At 33.6% G+C, this 17,137-nt stretch overlaps 1 protein-coding gene and 1 long non-coding RNA gene across 4 annotated transcripts; both read left to right on the forward strand.

The window, feature by feature from the left end:
- The first annotated feature begins 6,762 nt into the window (after window positions 1–6,762).
- Window positions 6,763–8,768, forward strand: LOC146679398 (ATP-dependent DNA helicase PIF1-like). Of its 3 annotated transcripts, none has more exons than XR_014918660.1 (3): window positions 6,763–7,701; window positions 8,139–8,237; window positions 8,398–8,768. XR_014918660.1 is itself a non-coding variant. In XM_085450476.1 (3 exons), the coding sequence occupies exons 1-3, from the start codon at window positions 6,798–6,800 to the stop codon at window positions 8,575–8,577; spliced, it is 1,533 nt and encodes a 510-aa protein (XP_085306602.1). In that variant the 5' UTR covers window positions 6,763–6,797; the 3' UTR covers window positions 8,578–8,768. The 3 variants fall into 3 exon arrangements, 2 of the variants coding, with proteins under 2 accessions (XP_085306602.1, XP_085306601.1); XM_085450476.1 differs by having other exon boundaries at window positions 6,763–8,237; window positions 8,398–8,484; window positions 8,572–8,768; XM_085450475.1 differs by having other exon boundaries at window positions 6,763–8,237.
- Window positions 8,769–10,775: 2,007 nt separating this feature from the next.
- Window positions 10,776–11,609, forward strand: LOC146679399 (uncharacterized). The gene is made up of 3 exons (XR_014918662.1): window positions 10,776–10,989; window positions 11,174–11,310; window positions 11,397–11,609. It is a non-coding gene; the product is annotated as an uncharacterized LOC146679399 (long non-coding RNA).
- The last annotated feature ends 5,528 nt before the right edge of the window (window positions 11,610–17,137 follow it).

Genomic DNA, 17,137 nt, shown 5'->3' on the forward strand with positions numbered 1-17,137 from the left:
AGAGTTTGAATGAAAATAACGGAATTAGAATGTACAGAACAGAATTTGAATGAAAACAAGAGAATTAGAATGTACAGAACAGACTTTAAATGAAAACAACGGAATTAAAATGTACAGAACAGAGTTTGAATGATATCAAAGGAATTAGAATGTACAGAACAGAGTTTGAATGAAAACAACGGAAATAGAATGTACAGAACAGAGTTTGAATGAACACAACGGAATTAGAATGTACAGAACAGAGTTTGAATGAAAACAACGGAATTAGAATGTACAGAACAGAGTTTGAATGAAAACAACGGAATTAGAATGTAGAGAACAGAATTTGAAAGAAAACAATGGAATTTGAATCAAATCAAGAGAATTGAAATGTATAGAACAGAGTTTGAATGAAAAAAACGGAATTTGAATGAGAACAAGAGAATTAGAATGTACAGAACAGAGTTTGAATGAATACAGCGAAATTAGAATGAACAGAACTGAATTTGAATCAAAACAATGGAATTTGAATGAAAACAACAGAATTAGAATGAAAACAATGGAATATTAAAACAAACAACAGAATTAGAATGAAAACAACGGAATTAGAATAGAGAACAGAATTTGAAAGAAAACAATGGAATTTGAATCAAAACAACAGAATTGAAATGTACAGAACAGAGTTTGAATGAAAAGAAAAGGAATTAGAATGTACAGAACAGAGTTTGAATGAAAACAACGGAATTAGAATGTACAGAACAGAGTTTGAATGAAAACAACAGAATTTGAATGTACAGAACAGAGTTTGAATGAAAACAACAGAATTAGAATAAAAAAAACAGAATTGAAATGTACAGAACAGAGTTTGAATGAAAACAACGGAATTAGAATGTACAGAATAGAGTTTGAATGAAAAAAACGGAATTAGAATGTACAGAACAGAGTTTGAATGAAAAAAACAGAATTAGAATGTACAGAACAGAGTTTGAATGAAAACAATGGAATTAGAATAAAAAAAACTGAATTGAAATGTACAGAACAGAGTTTGAATGAAAACAACGGAATTAGAATGTATTAATAGTCCATTGTTTTCATTCTAATTCTGTTGTTTTCATTCAAATTCCATTGTTTTGATTCAAATTCAGTTCAATGGAAAAACAATGGAATTTGAATCAAAACAACAGAATTAGAATGTACAGAACAGAGTTTGAATGAAAACAACGGAATTAGAATGTACAGAACAGAGTTTGAATGTAAACAACAGAATTAGAATGTACAGAATAGAGTTTGAATGAAAACAACGGAATTAGAATGTACAGAACAGAGTTTGAATGAAAACAACGGAATTAGAATGTACAGAATAGAGTTTGAATGAAAACAACGGAATTAGAATGTACAGAACAGAGTTTGAATGAAAATAACGGAATTAGAATGTACAGAACAGACTTTGAATGAAAACAACAGAATTAGAATATACAGAACAGAGTTTGAATGAAAAACGGAAGTAGAATGTACAAAACAGAGTTTGAATAAAAACAATGGAATTTGAATCAAAACAACAGAATAGAAATGTACAGAACAGAGTTTGAATGAAAAAAACGGAATTAGAATGTACAGACCAGAGTTTGAATGAAAAAAACAGAATTAGAATGTACAGAACAGAGTTTGAATGAAAACAATGGAATTAGAATAAAAAAAACTGAATTGAAATGTACAGAACAGAGTTTGAATGACAACAACGGAATTAGAATGTATTAATAGTCCATTGTTTTCATTCTAATTCTGTTGTTTTCATTCAAATTCCATTGTTTTGATTCAAATTCAGTTCAATGGAAAAACAATGGAATTTGAATCAAAACAACAGAATTAGAATGAACAGAACTGAATTTAAATCAAAACAATGGAATTTGAATGAAAACAACGGAATTAGAATGTACAGAACAGAATTTGAATGAAAACAACAGAATTAGAATGTACAGAACAGACTTTGAATGAAAACAACGGAATTAAAATGTACAGAACAGAGTTTGAATGAAAATAACGGAATTAGAATGTACAGAACAGACTTTGAATGAAAACAACAGAATTAGAATATACAGAAAAGAGTTTGAATGAAAAACGGAAGTAGAATGTACAAAACAGAGTTTGAATAAAAACAATGGAATTTGAATCAAAACAACAGAATAGAAATGTACAGAACAGAGTTTGAATGAAAAAAACGGAATTAGAATGTACAAAACAGAGTTTGAATGAAAACAACGGAATTAGAATAAAAAAAAACAGAATTGAAATGTACAGAACAGAGTTTGAATGAAAACAACGGAATTAGAATGTACAGAATAGAGTTTGAATGAAAACAACAGAATTAGAATGTACAGAACAGAGTTTGAATGAAAACAACGGAATTAGAATGTACAGAACAGACTTTGAATGAAAACAACAGAATTAGAATATACAGAACAGAGTTTGAATGAAAAACGGAAGTAGAATGTACAAAACAGAGTTTGAATAAAAACAATGGAATTTGAATCAAAACAACAGAATACAAATGTACAGAACAGAGTTTGAATGAAAAAAACGGAATTAGAATGTACAGAACAGAGTTTGAATGAAAAAAACAGAATTAGAATGTACAGAACAGAGTTTGAATGAAAACAATGGAATTAGAATAAAAAAACTGAATTGAAATGTACAGAACAGAGTTTGAATGACAACAACGGAATTAGAATAGTCCATTGTTTTCATTCTAATTCTGTTGTTTTCATTCAAATTCCATTGTTTTGATTCAAATTCAGTTCAATGGAAAAACAATGGAATTTGAATCAAAACAACAGAATTAGAATGAACAGAACTGAATTTGAATCAAAACAATGGAATTTGAATGAAAACAACGGAATTTGAATGTACAGAACAGAATTTGAATGAAAACAACAGAATTAGAATGTACAGAACAGACTTTGAATGAAAACAACGGAATTAAAATGTACAGAACAGAGTTTGAATGAAAACAACGGAATTAGAATGTACAGAACAGAGTTTGAATGAAAACAATGGAATTTGAATCTAAACAACAGAATTGAAATGTACAGAATAGAGTTTGAATGAAAAAAACGGAATTAGAATGTACAGAACAGAGTTTGAATGAAAACAACGGAATTAGAATGTACAGAACAGAGTTTGAATGAAAACAATGGAATTAGAATAAAAAAAACTGAATTGAAATGTACAGAACAGAGTTTGAATGAAAACAACGGAATTAGAATGTATTAATAGTCCATTGTTTTCATTCTAATTCTGTTGTTTTCATTCAAGTTCCATTGTTTTGATTCAAATTCAGTTCAATGGAAAAACAATGGAATTTGAATCAAAACAACAGAATTAGAATGTACAGAACAGAGTTTGAATGAAAACAACAGAATTAGAATGAACAGAACTGAATTTGAATCAAAACAATGGAATTTGAATGAAAACAACAGAATTAGAATGTACAGAACAGAGTTTGAATGAAAATAACGGAATTAGAATGTACAGAACAGAATTTGAATGAAAACAAGAGAATTAGAATGTACAGAACAGACTTTAAATGAAAACAACGGAATTAAAATGTACAGAACAGAGTTTGAATGATATCAAAGGAATTAGAATGTACAGAACAGAGTTTGAATGAAAACAACGGAAATAGAATGTACAGAACAGAGTTTGAATGAACACAACGGAATTAGAATGTACAGAACAGAGTTTGAATGAAAACAACGGAATTAGAATGTACAGAACAGAGTTTGAATGAAAACAACGGAATTAGAATGTAGAGAACAGAATTTGAAAGAAAACAATGGAATTTGAATCAAATCAAGAGAATTGAAATGTATAGAACAGAGTTTGAATGAAAAAAACGGAATTTGAATGAGAACAAGAGAATTAGAATGTACAGAACAGAGTTTGAATGAATACAGCGAAATTAGAATGAACAGAACTGAATTTGAATCAAAACAATGGAATTTGAATGAAAACAACAGAATTAGAATGAAAACAATGGAATATTAAAACAAACAACAGAATTAGAATGAAAACAACGGAATTAGAATAGAGAACAGAATTTGAAAGAAAACAATGGAATTTGAATCAAAACAACAGAATTGAAATGTACAGAACAGAGTTTGAATGAAAAGAAAAGGAATTAGAATGTACAGAACAGAGTTTGAATGAAAACAACGGAATTAGAATGTACAGAACAGAGTTTGAATGAAAACAACAGAATTTGAATGTACAGAACAGAGTTTGAATGAAAACAACAGAATTAGAATAAAAAAAACAGAATTGAAATGTACAGAACAGAGTTTGAATGAAAACAACGGAATTAGAATGTACAGAATAGAGTTTGAATGAAAAAAACGGAATTAGAATGTACAGAACAGAGTTTGAATGAAAAAAACAGAATTAGAATGTACAGAACAGAGTTTGAATGAAAACAATGGAATTAGAATAAAAAAAACTGAATTGAAATGTACAGAACAGAGTTTGAATGAAAACAACGGAATTAGAATGTATTAATAGTCCATTGTTTTCATTCTAATTCTGTTGTTTTCATTCAAATTCCATTGTTTTGATTCAAATTCAGTTCAATGGAAAAACAATGGAATTTGAATCAAAACAACAGAATTAGAATGTACAGAACAGAGTTTGAATGAAAACAACGGAATTAGAATGTACAGAACAGAGTTTGAATGTAAACAACAGAATTAGAATGTACAGAATAGAGTTTGAATGAAAACAACGGAATTAGAATGTACAGAACAGAGTTTGAATGAAAACAACGGAATTAGAATGTACAGAATAGAGTTTGAATGAAAACAACGGAATTAGAATGTACAGAACAGAGTTTGAATGAAAATAACGGAATTAGAATGTACAGAACAGACTTTGAATGAAAACAACAGAATTAGAATATACAGAACAGAGTTTGAATGAAAAACGGAAGTAGAATGTACAAAACAGAGTTTGAATAAAAACAATGGAATTTGAATCAAAACAACAGAATAGAAATGTACAGAACAGAGTTTGAATGAAAAAAACGGAATTAGAATGTACAGACCAGAGTTTGAATGAAAAAAACAGAATTAGAATGTACAGAACAGAGTTTGAATGAAAACAATGGAATTAGAATAAAAAAAACTGAATTGAAATGTACAGAACAGAGTTTGAATGACAACAACGGAATTAGAATGTATTAATAGTCCATTGTTTTCATTCTAATTCTGTTGTTTTCATTCAAATTCCATTGTTTTGATTCAAATTCAGTTCAATGGAAAAACAATGGAATTTGAATCAAAACAACAGAATTAGAATGAACAGAACTGAATTTAAATCAAAACAATGGAATTTGAATGAAAACAACGGAATTAGAATGTACAGAACAGAATTTGAATGAAAACAACAGAATTAGAATGTACAGAACAGACTTTGAATGAAAACAACGGAATTAAAATGTACAGAACAGAGTTTGAATGAAAATAACGGAATTAGAATGTACAGAACAGACTTTGAATGAAAACAACAGAATTAGAATATACAGAAAAGAGTTTGAATGAAAAACGGAAGTAGAATGTACAAAACAGAGTTTGAATAAAAACAATGGAATTTGAATCAAAACAACAGAATAGAAATGTACAGAACAGAGTTTGAATGAAAAAAACGGAATTAGAATGTACAAAACAGAGTTTGAATGAAAACAACGGAATTAGAATAAAAAAAAACAGAATTGAAATGTACAGAACAGAGTTTGAATGAAAACAACGGAATTAGAATGTACAGAATAGAGTTTGAATGAAAACAACAGAATTAGAATGTACAGAACAGAGTTTGAATGAAAACAACGGAATTAGAATGTACAGAACAGACTTTGAATGAAAACAACAGAATTAGAATATACAGAACAGAGTTTGAATGAAAAACGGAAGTAGAATGTACAAAACAGAGTTTGAATAAAAACAATGGAATTTGAATCAAAACAACAGAATACAAATGTACAGAACAGAGTTTGAATGAAAAAAACGGAATTAGAATGTACAGAACAGAGTTTGAATGAAAAAAACAGAATTAGAATGTACAGAACAGAGTTTGAATGAAAACAATGGAATTAGAATAAAAAAACTGAATTGAAATGTACAGAACAGAGTTTGAATGACAACAACGGAATTAGAATAGTCCATTGTTTTCATTCTAATTCTGTTGTTTTCATTCAAATTCCATTGTTTTGATTCAAATTCAGTTCAATGGAAAAACAATGGAATTTGAATCAAAACAACAGAATTAGAATGAACAGAACTGAATTTGAATCAAAACAATGGAATTTGAATGAAAACAACGGAATTTGAATGTACAGAACAGAATTTGAATGAAAACAACAGAATTAGAATGTACAGAACAGACTTTGAATGAAAACAACGGAATTAAAATGTACAGAACAGAGTTTGAATGAAAACAACGGAATTAGAATGTACAGAACAGACTTTGACAGTGAGTCTGTGAAAAGGGTTGTGAAAAGAAATAAAGACAAGTATGAGAAGAACTCTGAGGATATCCAGAGTGCACTGGAAGAGTTTGAACAAAATAGTGATGTTGTGATCGATGAATGGTGTAATCTGGCTCCTGAATCTTAAGTTGTGAGGCTGCAATGTGATGAGAATCTTCCTGAGAGACATTCTGATGATGAGAACGAACAGGAGAATGTCCCCGACTACAGTCGTCAGTCTGATGCTGTAACAGAGATCAGAGCGATCAGAGAACAACCTGCAGTAGATCCAGCCGTGGTACGTGTAATGTATCAGAATCTGAACCAGAAGCAGGCCTGCGTGTTCTATGCCATAAGAGACTGGTGTATTCAGCGAGTTTGTGGTTTGAACCCAGATCCATTTTTCTTCTATATCAACGGTGGTGCAGGAACTGGAAAGTCACATCTGATTAAGTGTATTCACTCTGAAGCATCAAAGATCCTGAGCAGACTGCCTGCTAATGCAGAAGAAGCTGACATATCAAATCCAACTGTTTTACTGACTTCATTTACCGGGACAGCAGCTTTTTCTATCAATGGCTCTACATTACATTCCCTACTCAAACTACCCAGGAGTCTGAAACCACCCATTCAAGGACTTGGTAACCAACTGGATGAAATCAGATCTGAGCTGATGAATGCTGAAATTATTGTTATTGATGAGATTTCAATGGTTTCAAAACCCCTTTTTGCTTATGTGGATGCAAGACTGAAACAAATCAAAGGCACTCAGAGACCTTTTGGTGGAATGTCAGTTTTAGCTGTTGGAGATTTTTACCAGCTGCCACCAGTGCGACAGTCTAAACCTCTCTGTGTTTACGATCCAGAACAGATTGACCTATGGCAGGAACATTTTCAGATGATCACTCTAACCGAGATCATGCGTCAGAAAGATGATGTGGCCTTTGCAGAGATGCTGAACAGGATTAGAGTCAAAGAAAAGACAGATGAGCTTTCTCAGTGCGACAGAGATTTGTTGTCACAGGCTGTGACTGCACCAGAAGAATGTCCAACTGAGGTCTTACACATTTATGCCACCAACAAGAATGTGGAATCCCATAACGCAGATACCCTGAAGAAGCTTCATTCAAACATCATAATCATCACTGCAGACGATTTCCAGAAGGATAAACGTACAGGCAGAATGGAACGAAGAGACAAACCATTTACAGGTGGGAGAAATGATTTACCTGACACTCTGAATGTTGCTGAAGGAGCTCGAGTCATGCTGACCAGAAACTTGGACACACTAAACGGTTTAGTCAACGGTGCTTTTGGTATACTGGTAAAGGTGGTGAGATCTGAAAATGATGGACACATAATCAAACTGGGGCTCAGAATGGACAACCGGCAGCCTATGAGACACAACCGCAGTGCTAATGCAGCATCTGATGATCTGGTTTACATTGAGAGAGCAGAGGAGAGTCTGAAGTTTAAAGGAGCGGTACGCAGACAGTTTCCTGTAAAGCTAGCATTCGCCTGCACAATTCACAAAACTCAGGGTCTTACAACACAGACAGCTGTAGTTTCAATGAAGAACATTTTTGAACCAGGTATGGCTTATGTTGCTCTCAGCAGGGTGACGTCTCTCAGTGGACTCTATTTACAGGACTTGGATGAGAAAAAGATTTACGCCAATCCCGAGGTAACTGCAGCGCTCCAAACCATGAGACAAGCCAGTGTTGAGGAAATGATGCCTCTTCTTCAGGTTAGAGAAACAGCCAGCAGACCTGACACTCTTACACTGATCCATCACAATACGGAGGGTTTGCCATCTCACATCAGTGACATCAAGAGTCATCATGAAATGTGTTTAGCAGATGTTTTGTGTCTCACAGAGTCTCACCTCCAAGGCTCCTTTGTTGCAGACAGTCTTCATTTGGACGGCTACACCATGTTCAAACGCAACAGACATGTGTCCTACACAAACTTTCCTCACATGGCCAGCAGAAGTGGTGGTGGAGTTGTTGTGTATTTGAGGAATCATTTTCAGGTTCAGGTAAAACAGTATCTGCATAATGTCACTGATCTTGAGTTTTTAGTGTTGAAGGTTCAGGCTCCATTCCCTGCACTCATTGCTGTTGTGTACAGACCCCCTGACTACAGTTTGACACCGTTCATGCAAAACCTGGTAAGTCTTTTAGATTCACTTGAAATAATGGACTGTCACCCAATCATTGTGTGTGGAGATTTTAATGAAAACCAGTTGCAGAGTGGAAGAAAACAGATTCTGGAGCAGTTTCAGTCTAGAGGGTATTCACAGCTGATCACTTCTGCCACTACAAACAAGAACACCCTGCTTGACCTCATTTTTATTTCTCAGCCACAGCTATGTCGTCATTCAGGTGTTCTGAGATCATACTACAGTTACCACAACCCTGTGTTTTGTGTCCTGTCCTCGAGCCAATCATGAAGTCATCTGGTGAGTTTTGAAACAATTACAGATCATGTTTGTTACAGAGTTTACTGATTGTAGAGTATGAAAAATATTTTTCATTGGAAAAAATTGTCTTCCCTACTCTGTCTGTAAGAAGACCCTTTCTTATTGCAATGTTATTAATCATTTCACCAAATCATGGCTGTACTTCATGCAGAGCCGGGAGATCTGCTTTCTGTTATCATGCACCTCAGATCTGAAATATACTGCATTAAACGGACATAATTTATTTTTTATTCTCATGTTTTACATGACTAAATCTACTTATACATTTTTTCATAGATGTTAATTGTCATCTCCTTTTTTGATACTTTTTTTACTCTGATGTATGTATCTCAACAAACGAGATCTTCCCCTCCAAGATGCTTTCAAATATGAAATAGTAAATAAACAAATCCCAGATAAATGCAGGTATTTATTATGGGTCACATGAATAAATACAGACAATTATATTTTCTTGATTATAGTAAATTTTGTAGAATCAAATGTTTTTGGGATGAATGAGGTTTTGCTTATCATGTTTTACAGGTAAAAAATGTTAAAAGCTTTAAGCTATCTTTAGGCTACCAGAGATGTCTATAATTATACATTATGTAGAGAAAAACATTTTCACAGCTTACAGAATATGTATAAAAACTGATTTAGAAGTACATGGAAAGTTTCTGTCCTCGAGCCTGTCCTCGAGCCAATCATGAAGTCATCTGGTGAGTTTTGAAACAATTACAGATCATGTTTGTTACAGAGTTTACTGATTGTAGAGTATGAAAAATATTTTTCATTGGAAAAAATTGTCTTCCCTACTCTGTCTGTAAGAAGACCCTTTCTTATTGCAATGTTATTAATCATTTCACCAAATCATGGCTGTACTTCATGCAGAGCCGGGAGATCTGCTTTCTGTTATCATGCACCTCAGATCTGAAATATACTGCATTAAACGGACATAATTTATTTTTTATTCTCATGTTTTACATGACTAAATCTACTTATACATTTTTTCATAGATGTTAATTGTCATCTCCTTTTTTGATACTTTTTTTACTCTGACGTATGTATCTCAACAAACGAGATCTTCCCCTCCAAGATGCTTTCAAATATGAAATAGTAAATAAACAAATCCCAGATAAATGCAGGTATTTATTATGGGTCACATGAATAAATACAGACAATTATATTTTCTTGATTATAGTAAATTTTGTAGAATCAAATGTTTTTGAGATGAATGAGGTTTTGCTTATCATGTTTTACAGGTAAAAAATGTTAAAAGTTTTAAGCTATCTTTAGGCTACCAGAGATGTCTATAATTATACATTATGTAGAGAAAAACATTTTCACAGCTTACAGAATATGTATAAAAACTGATTTAGAAGTACATGGAAAGTTTCTGCATCCATTTTCTGACTTGGCCTTTATCCGGGTGGGTTTGGGTTTGGGTGGATAAAGGCCAAGTCAGAATTCTCCGAGCAGCTGGAAAAAGCTGCTAATAAACAAAGACATCAGAAAGCGGGGGCTTTAGGTGTAGCCCCCGTTTTCTGACGCACTAATTAGATTTAGTAACTGACACCCCATACCAGCATTATATAGACACTTGGGGGCTGAGATGGGTGGGTATGGGGGGGGGGGGTGGGTGGTGTTAAAAGCACTTTATGTTTTGTAGATGTATTTTTTTCAGACAGGGCACACACAGTCCTGTTTCCTTTGTGGGAAAACCTTCAAACTTCACCATCCTCAGCTGAAACAACAACATCTTAACACCATCTTCATGAACTGCTGAGCCAAACTTGATCCATCAGTGCTGGACTGCACAGATAACTACATGCCACACAGAGACTGCTGTTTTATGAACTGCCATACCAGTGTGTCTTCAATGGAGAAGATGACACACCCATCACCTGACCTCCTGCCTGATTTGGAGACCATCATGATGCTGCCACACTACACACCTCTGAGACCATGAATGATGACTCCTACTGAGGAAACTGTATTTCCTGTCAGAGATGCTCAGTGATCCTCAGAGCAGAGAGAGGTATGATTCTTTATCTTTGATAAAAAAAAATGTCAGTGTTTTTAATTCAATTAATTAATTAAAATCCTGTTTAGTGCATAAATAATTCCACACTCAAATGATTATACTTGTTGACACTTTTTGAGTTTTAATTCACATTATGGATTACAAATCTATGCTTTTTCTACTCTGTCTCTCTGTGCAGGTATTGCTGTCTTCTGAGTTCTTCAGTGTCCCAACTGAGACATTCAAACCTCATTGCAGAGCTCATGTCTTTCCTCACCATCATGTGAGTGTGAGATTGCTCTGGATTCTGGTTATGTGGCCTGCAGCACCTATAAGGTATTTCAACATTGTTCATTGTATAACTTATTTGTAGTTTTTAGGCCTTAACACAAATAAAATGTTCCTTTTTCTGTATTTTTTAGAACAAGCTCGTCCAGTGTGCCTGCATTCCAGCTTCTTAGACTCTACTCAAGTGGACAGAGTATCAGTGTTTGGCCACTCTTACAGACACCAACTTCTGTCAACTCTCTGCTACTGATCAGGCACCTCACTCCAGGAAGACAGAGGGCTGCAAGCCTGTCATCGTTTCCAGTGTGGCTTTGTATTCTTGGGGTAGCATCAGATTTTTCCCACAAATATTCAAAAGTAACACTTATTTTAAGCTTAGTTATTAAGTCAAAAGTCTTCCCTTGTGTTAATTTTATTTTTTTTATTTGTTTTTGTTTTCTTTTAGATTTATGTGCAGTGATCGGATGTGGTGGAGCTTTGTTAACTGTGTGGAAAACATCTGTTTGTGATGATATTTACAATGAGGCTTTAAGGTGACAGTTTCCATGTAATTTCAGTCCTTTTTCTAAACAAAAACATTTTTTAATTAACATATTTTTTATTTGTTTTACCAGCACATCATTGGTCAAAGTTAAAAAGAGCCACATGTTACACCAACAATGAATTTTTGACTCTGTTTGTGTCACCAGATTTTACAAACAATATCAGACCTATGAAATAAGTAATTGCACCATTTTTGGATAAATGTGCAATTATATTGTTTTGTATTTTCAATTGTTGAATAATTATGTTGTAGAACAAACTCAATCTGTTTAGCCAAACAACATAATTTGTTTGGTTAAATAGTGGATTTGTATAATTTTAGTCTATAAGTACAGCAAGCTGAATTCATACAAACACACAGCTCTAAATCTTGAATTGTAGGATGCACAATAATGATCATTTAATTATTATGGACATTTAAATCAGAATCTATTGAACCATTACACATATTCTTTATAGAGATTACATAACCTCAAAATGCGAAAAACAAACAAACAAGTGTTTAAGAGGATAAATAAAGAAAGCTCAAAGTGTGTTCGTATGAATACTGCCTTAGTATGGGGTGTCAGTAAGTACATGAGTTTAGAATAGGTGTAACAGTAGTTTTCCACATCTGTGCTTAGACTGCTCTAAAAATATATAGATAATGGGTCAGACATATAGTTTGACCCATTAAGTCTATTTGAAAAGTTTATGAAGTTCATGAAGATCACATGCAGTCAGATGTGTTTCTGTTTATCATTTTATGAGGTCACACAGCTGATATGAGTTTTGATCACAGTAGAACCATATTAATGAGTCTACTGTTTCCAGCTACTTTATGATAAATTTTATCCTGGTCACAGCACTATGTTAAAAACTGTAAGAGGTAAAGTTAACCCAATTAATACCTGATCATAAATCACTCTCTAACACAGGGCAGTGATTATTTTTCAATGTAATTTATTCCACAGCAATGTTCTTTATTTGATCCCTGTTTCTTTAAATATGTGCATCAATTGTTCAGCTGTGTGACTCTCCATACCTGAAATATATCACAATGTGAACTTCATTTCAACAATATTCTGTAGTTTATCATCAAATCAGGAAAGCTAAACTAAAACTAAACTAAATGGAAAAAAAGAAGCTCTTGGGAGTTTTAATGAAGTTGTAATGTTATTTATCCTTGCCATACGGGATGTGCACACAACTTCAGCAAATCAAAGAATATATTTTGTCTCTCATTTCCTGTTTATATATGTATATATTTTTGCAGTTAATAGCCTATCATGTGTCTGCGCATCTTAGGGCCATAAATGTAAACATGGCAAACAAGGATGTATTCACTATTCCAACGGATGCTTCAATTGTTTGTATAGATTTTGGATTAATTTGTAATGTAATTAATGTAAATGAATGTAATTATGTAAAAATCGTGTTTCTGTTCTGTGTCCTGTTCTGTTTGTATATGTGTGTGTGTGTTTTCTTTTTTTTGTGCTGCTGATACAACCAAATTTCCCCTTGTGGGACAATTAAAGGATTATTCTATTCTATTCTATTCTCATTGATATCATGTCTACCCAGAAATCTCAAGTTCATCATTTTGCGCTTCCACAATTATTTGAATAAAAAATTAAAAGAGAAGGAATGTTAAAATGAATATTTATTAGATTTTCAAAACAGTTAATTATGGTACAGGGCTAGATTCTAATGAACAGTCTCTACTTTATAATAAAAAACAAACAGAATAATTATTTTATATACCTGTGTATATACATTTACACAAAGGTCTTCATCTTAATATATACTTTATAATAAAAATAAAAGCATACACAATGGAAAATGGCAAAATTACCCTGAATTGGGCATAATGGACACCAACTAGAATTTGTAAACTGGCAAACTTTTCATTTATGTTGCTGTCACTTAAGCATTTAACTATGTGTGATTAATTAAAGATTATAAATACACAGAAAATATTAACTTCATTGTTTTTAATTTATAAAATATAACATTTTATATTTTTGAACAAACAAACAAGTAACAAACAAAGGAACAAATCAATACATTTTTTAAATTATTCACAGTGTTTTTTTTTAATCTGCATAATTTGCTTCCCCTTAATTTGAACTTTTACCCTGACCGCTGCCTCCTCAAGTTCATCGTCAAATGGTGTCCAGAGCTCACTGTTGATGAAGAGGCTCTGCCCATCATCCAGAAGAACCTCAAGCTGGTTCGGCTCGTCACTCATGGCCACACCAACGATGAGGACCTCCTCTCTGTCCTCTACTTTTGTCTGTTGACAAAGCATAAGCACATATTTAGCCCTGCAAACATTCCCTTTTTTTTAATCCAAAAAGAAAATCTATGGTCATCATGTGGTTTCAGTAAGTCACCAAGACATACACATTGTGTTTATACGTTTATATGTATGTGTTACATTATGCATTATATGATGCATGATCAATCATGCAGGTAATTAAATCCCAAAGACGTCTTGGGATTATGTTTATCTGGACATCTATATATGTGTGTGTGTGTGCGTGTGTGTGTGCGTGTGTGTGTGTGTGTGTGTGTGTGTGTATAAGATAATATGATTGATATATATATATATATATATATATATATATATATATATATATATATATATATATATATATATAGATATAATTTCATATTTTGACCCAGACTGAAAGAATATGTAGTTACATTTCAAAACCTAGTTCTAAACATTTGTTGATAAGACAATGCTGTGAAATATTGGTACAAAGGTTTAGCTTCTTCATACCTGAACCTTCGTATAAGTAGTGCTGTGCAGCTGTGGCCCATATGCGGTGTGGTTCAGCTTCATGTGGGAGAGGTTAATCTGGTCTCCCACATTAAAGGTGTGAATTCCTGCCTCCCTCCAGAGGCAGACTGAGATAGTATAACCATCCTGAAATCACAAATATGACAGAATTATAGATTTATTAATTAAATAATCCAAAATCCAGTAACTAGAAAAAGAAAGCCCACAGCCTCATACACTCTGCTCATGTACCAGCAATGTTAAATTTGTCACATTAGTTTAACGAATTTCAATATAAAACTAAAATTGCATCATTACCTCCTTTAGCTGGAGATTTCGCAAGGGAACGTGTTGTTTTCCCGACACTACATCCTTTACTGCAGAAAACTGAAAAGTAAATTGAAATAAAATATCAATAATAGTTAGTGTATTGATATGTGGTAGGTTTTTATTTCTTCAGTAAGATTTTTAGATTATATTATTGCTGTTATTAAGTATTCTTCATTGAACTTATCAGAAGCAGTTTATTAGGATGTTTTTCATGATTATGAAACAGCTTGAAGGAAATCTTTCTACAAACAATACATTTGTAACTTAGTTGGATTCTTAAGTGACAGCAACATAAATGAAAAGTTTGCCAGTTTACAAATTCTAGTTGGTGTCCATTATGCCCAATTCAGGGTAATTTTGCCAGTTTCCATTGTATCTGCTTTTATTTTTATTATAAAGTATATATTAAGATGTCTGTGAAGGTTCTCAGTCATCCAGGTCATCGTAGTCAAAGGAGCTTGCAAAGAAAAGCATCTGGACTTCTTTAAAGAAGAAGTCTTATTAAGTCTTCATCTTATATTAAGATGAAGACCTTTGTATAAATTTATATACACAGGTATATAAAATAATTATTCTGTTTGTTTTTTATTATCAAGTAGAGACTGTTCATTAGAATCTAGCCCTTACAATACAAATGTATGTAGACACAATGCAAATTGGCTGCATAAATACCAGAAACGGTCTTTGGAAAATATTTTTTAAAAATTGTGCTTAACAATCTTAACAGAATTTAGTCTCTGCTTGACAGCAAAAATTATTTTTAACTGTAAAAAAATACACGCAATAATGGGTTATTTGGAAACCTAAAGCCATGTAAATTCTGATGGAACCACAAATACTTACCTCCACCACCTCCCCTTGGACTGTGATGAGCCCGCCACTTGTGGAGCCCATCTTCAGAGGTGTCAGTGGAGCAGGAGGATGTAGAAGATGCTCTGCTTCGGTGAAACGATCCTCACTAACAGTTAGGTTTGCAGCCTTAAAAAATTGGGTTCGTGCAGTTATATTTATATTGTATGGTGGGGCCGTGCCCCTGAGTTCATACCCCCTCATTATGTAGCATCCCCCCTGCTGGATTTTAGAGGAGAATTCCTCAAATATTGTGACCTTGGTCACAGTCTGGGTATCTGTGATGGCTGCCACAGTGTTCTTTTTGGTAATCAGGGGTGTAGCTGTCCCATCTTGGAAGTGCCAGCTAGTGACCCTCAGCTGGTCGCATGATCTTAACACTTTGAAATGTAGTGGGGGTGGCCGGAAATACGGTGTGTCAGGGCGAGTATTTAGAAGCTTCATCAAAGCCATTCTGAAAAAAAAGGCAACACAAAAAATATTAAGAAGTTAATACATTTCTGTTACAACCAAGGGTCATATAATATGGTAACACCTGTAGATTTTGTGCAGTCTCTTTGCTTTCTGATGTCAAACAAAAGTCAAAAATACCTTTCTGAGGTTCCCGCTTAAAAATGACAGGCCAAAAAACCCAGGCCTGTCTAAAAGTATTTTTCTGATATTAAATACAATTACAATGTTGGTTTTAAAATAAAGCTAACAGTTCTAAGATTTCATTGCCGGAAATGAGGCTTCATTTCCCGCAGGTCTGTCTAAGCAGCCCGCTGTTTTCCAGCCCGGGGTCAAATGTGGAGCAAGGGCGCCACCCGGTGGACAAATAAAAAAATTACAACTCTAAGGCCCGTACTGCAAAATGAAAATGAAAGTTAAACATCGACGATCCCTTTGACCGTAATTAATTTGCAGTGAAAAATAGCGTTTATAATGGGTTTCAATGGGGCACAAATCGACCACTAAGCCCAATAGTGTAAGTTTGTCTGTAGCTTAGCCACTGAAGCTAATTGAAGGAAGTCAGACTTGAATTTTGAAATAAAATCATATCAAACTTTTTTTTTTGGAGAATTTGGCTATAGTCCATTCAACACTGTGCAAATGGCATGTAATCAAAATTTGAAAATAGCCACAAATCGACCCAAGACCCTCCAGGGGTTTTAAATGCCTAAAATATTTGTTGTTTGTTGGAGATCCCCCCCCCCCTCCACACACACACACACACACACACACACACACACACACACACACACACACACACACGTAATGCACTTGCATAGTTCCTGTGGCTGTGGCTCTTTCTATTGGTCCCCTTTGTTAATCATTTGAGCCAATAGAATGACAGTAATCTAGTACGCTTTCATGTCAGTCACAACCTCTGTAACCGCGCAGAAA

This window comes from Copadichromis virginalis, unplaced genomic scaffold, assembly GCF_057382275.1.
Source record: "Copadichromis virginalis isolate Kocher_CV1m ecotype Utaka unplaced genomic scaffold, C_Virginalis_male_GT1.1 unmapped_scaffold_3, whole genome shotgun sequence".
NCBI classification, from domain to species: domain Eukaryota; kingdom Metazoa; phylum Chordata; class Actinopteri; order Cichliformes; family Cichlidae; genus Copadichromis; species Copadichromis virginalis.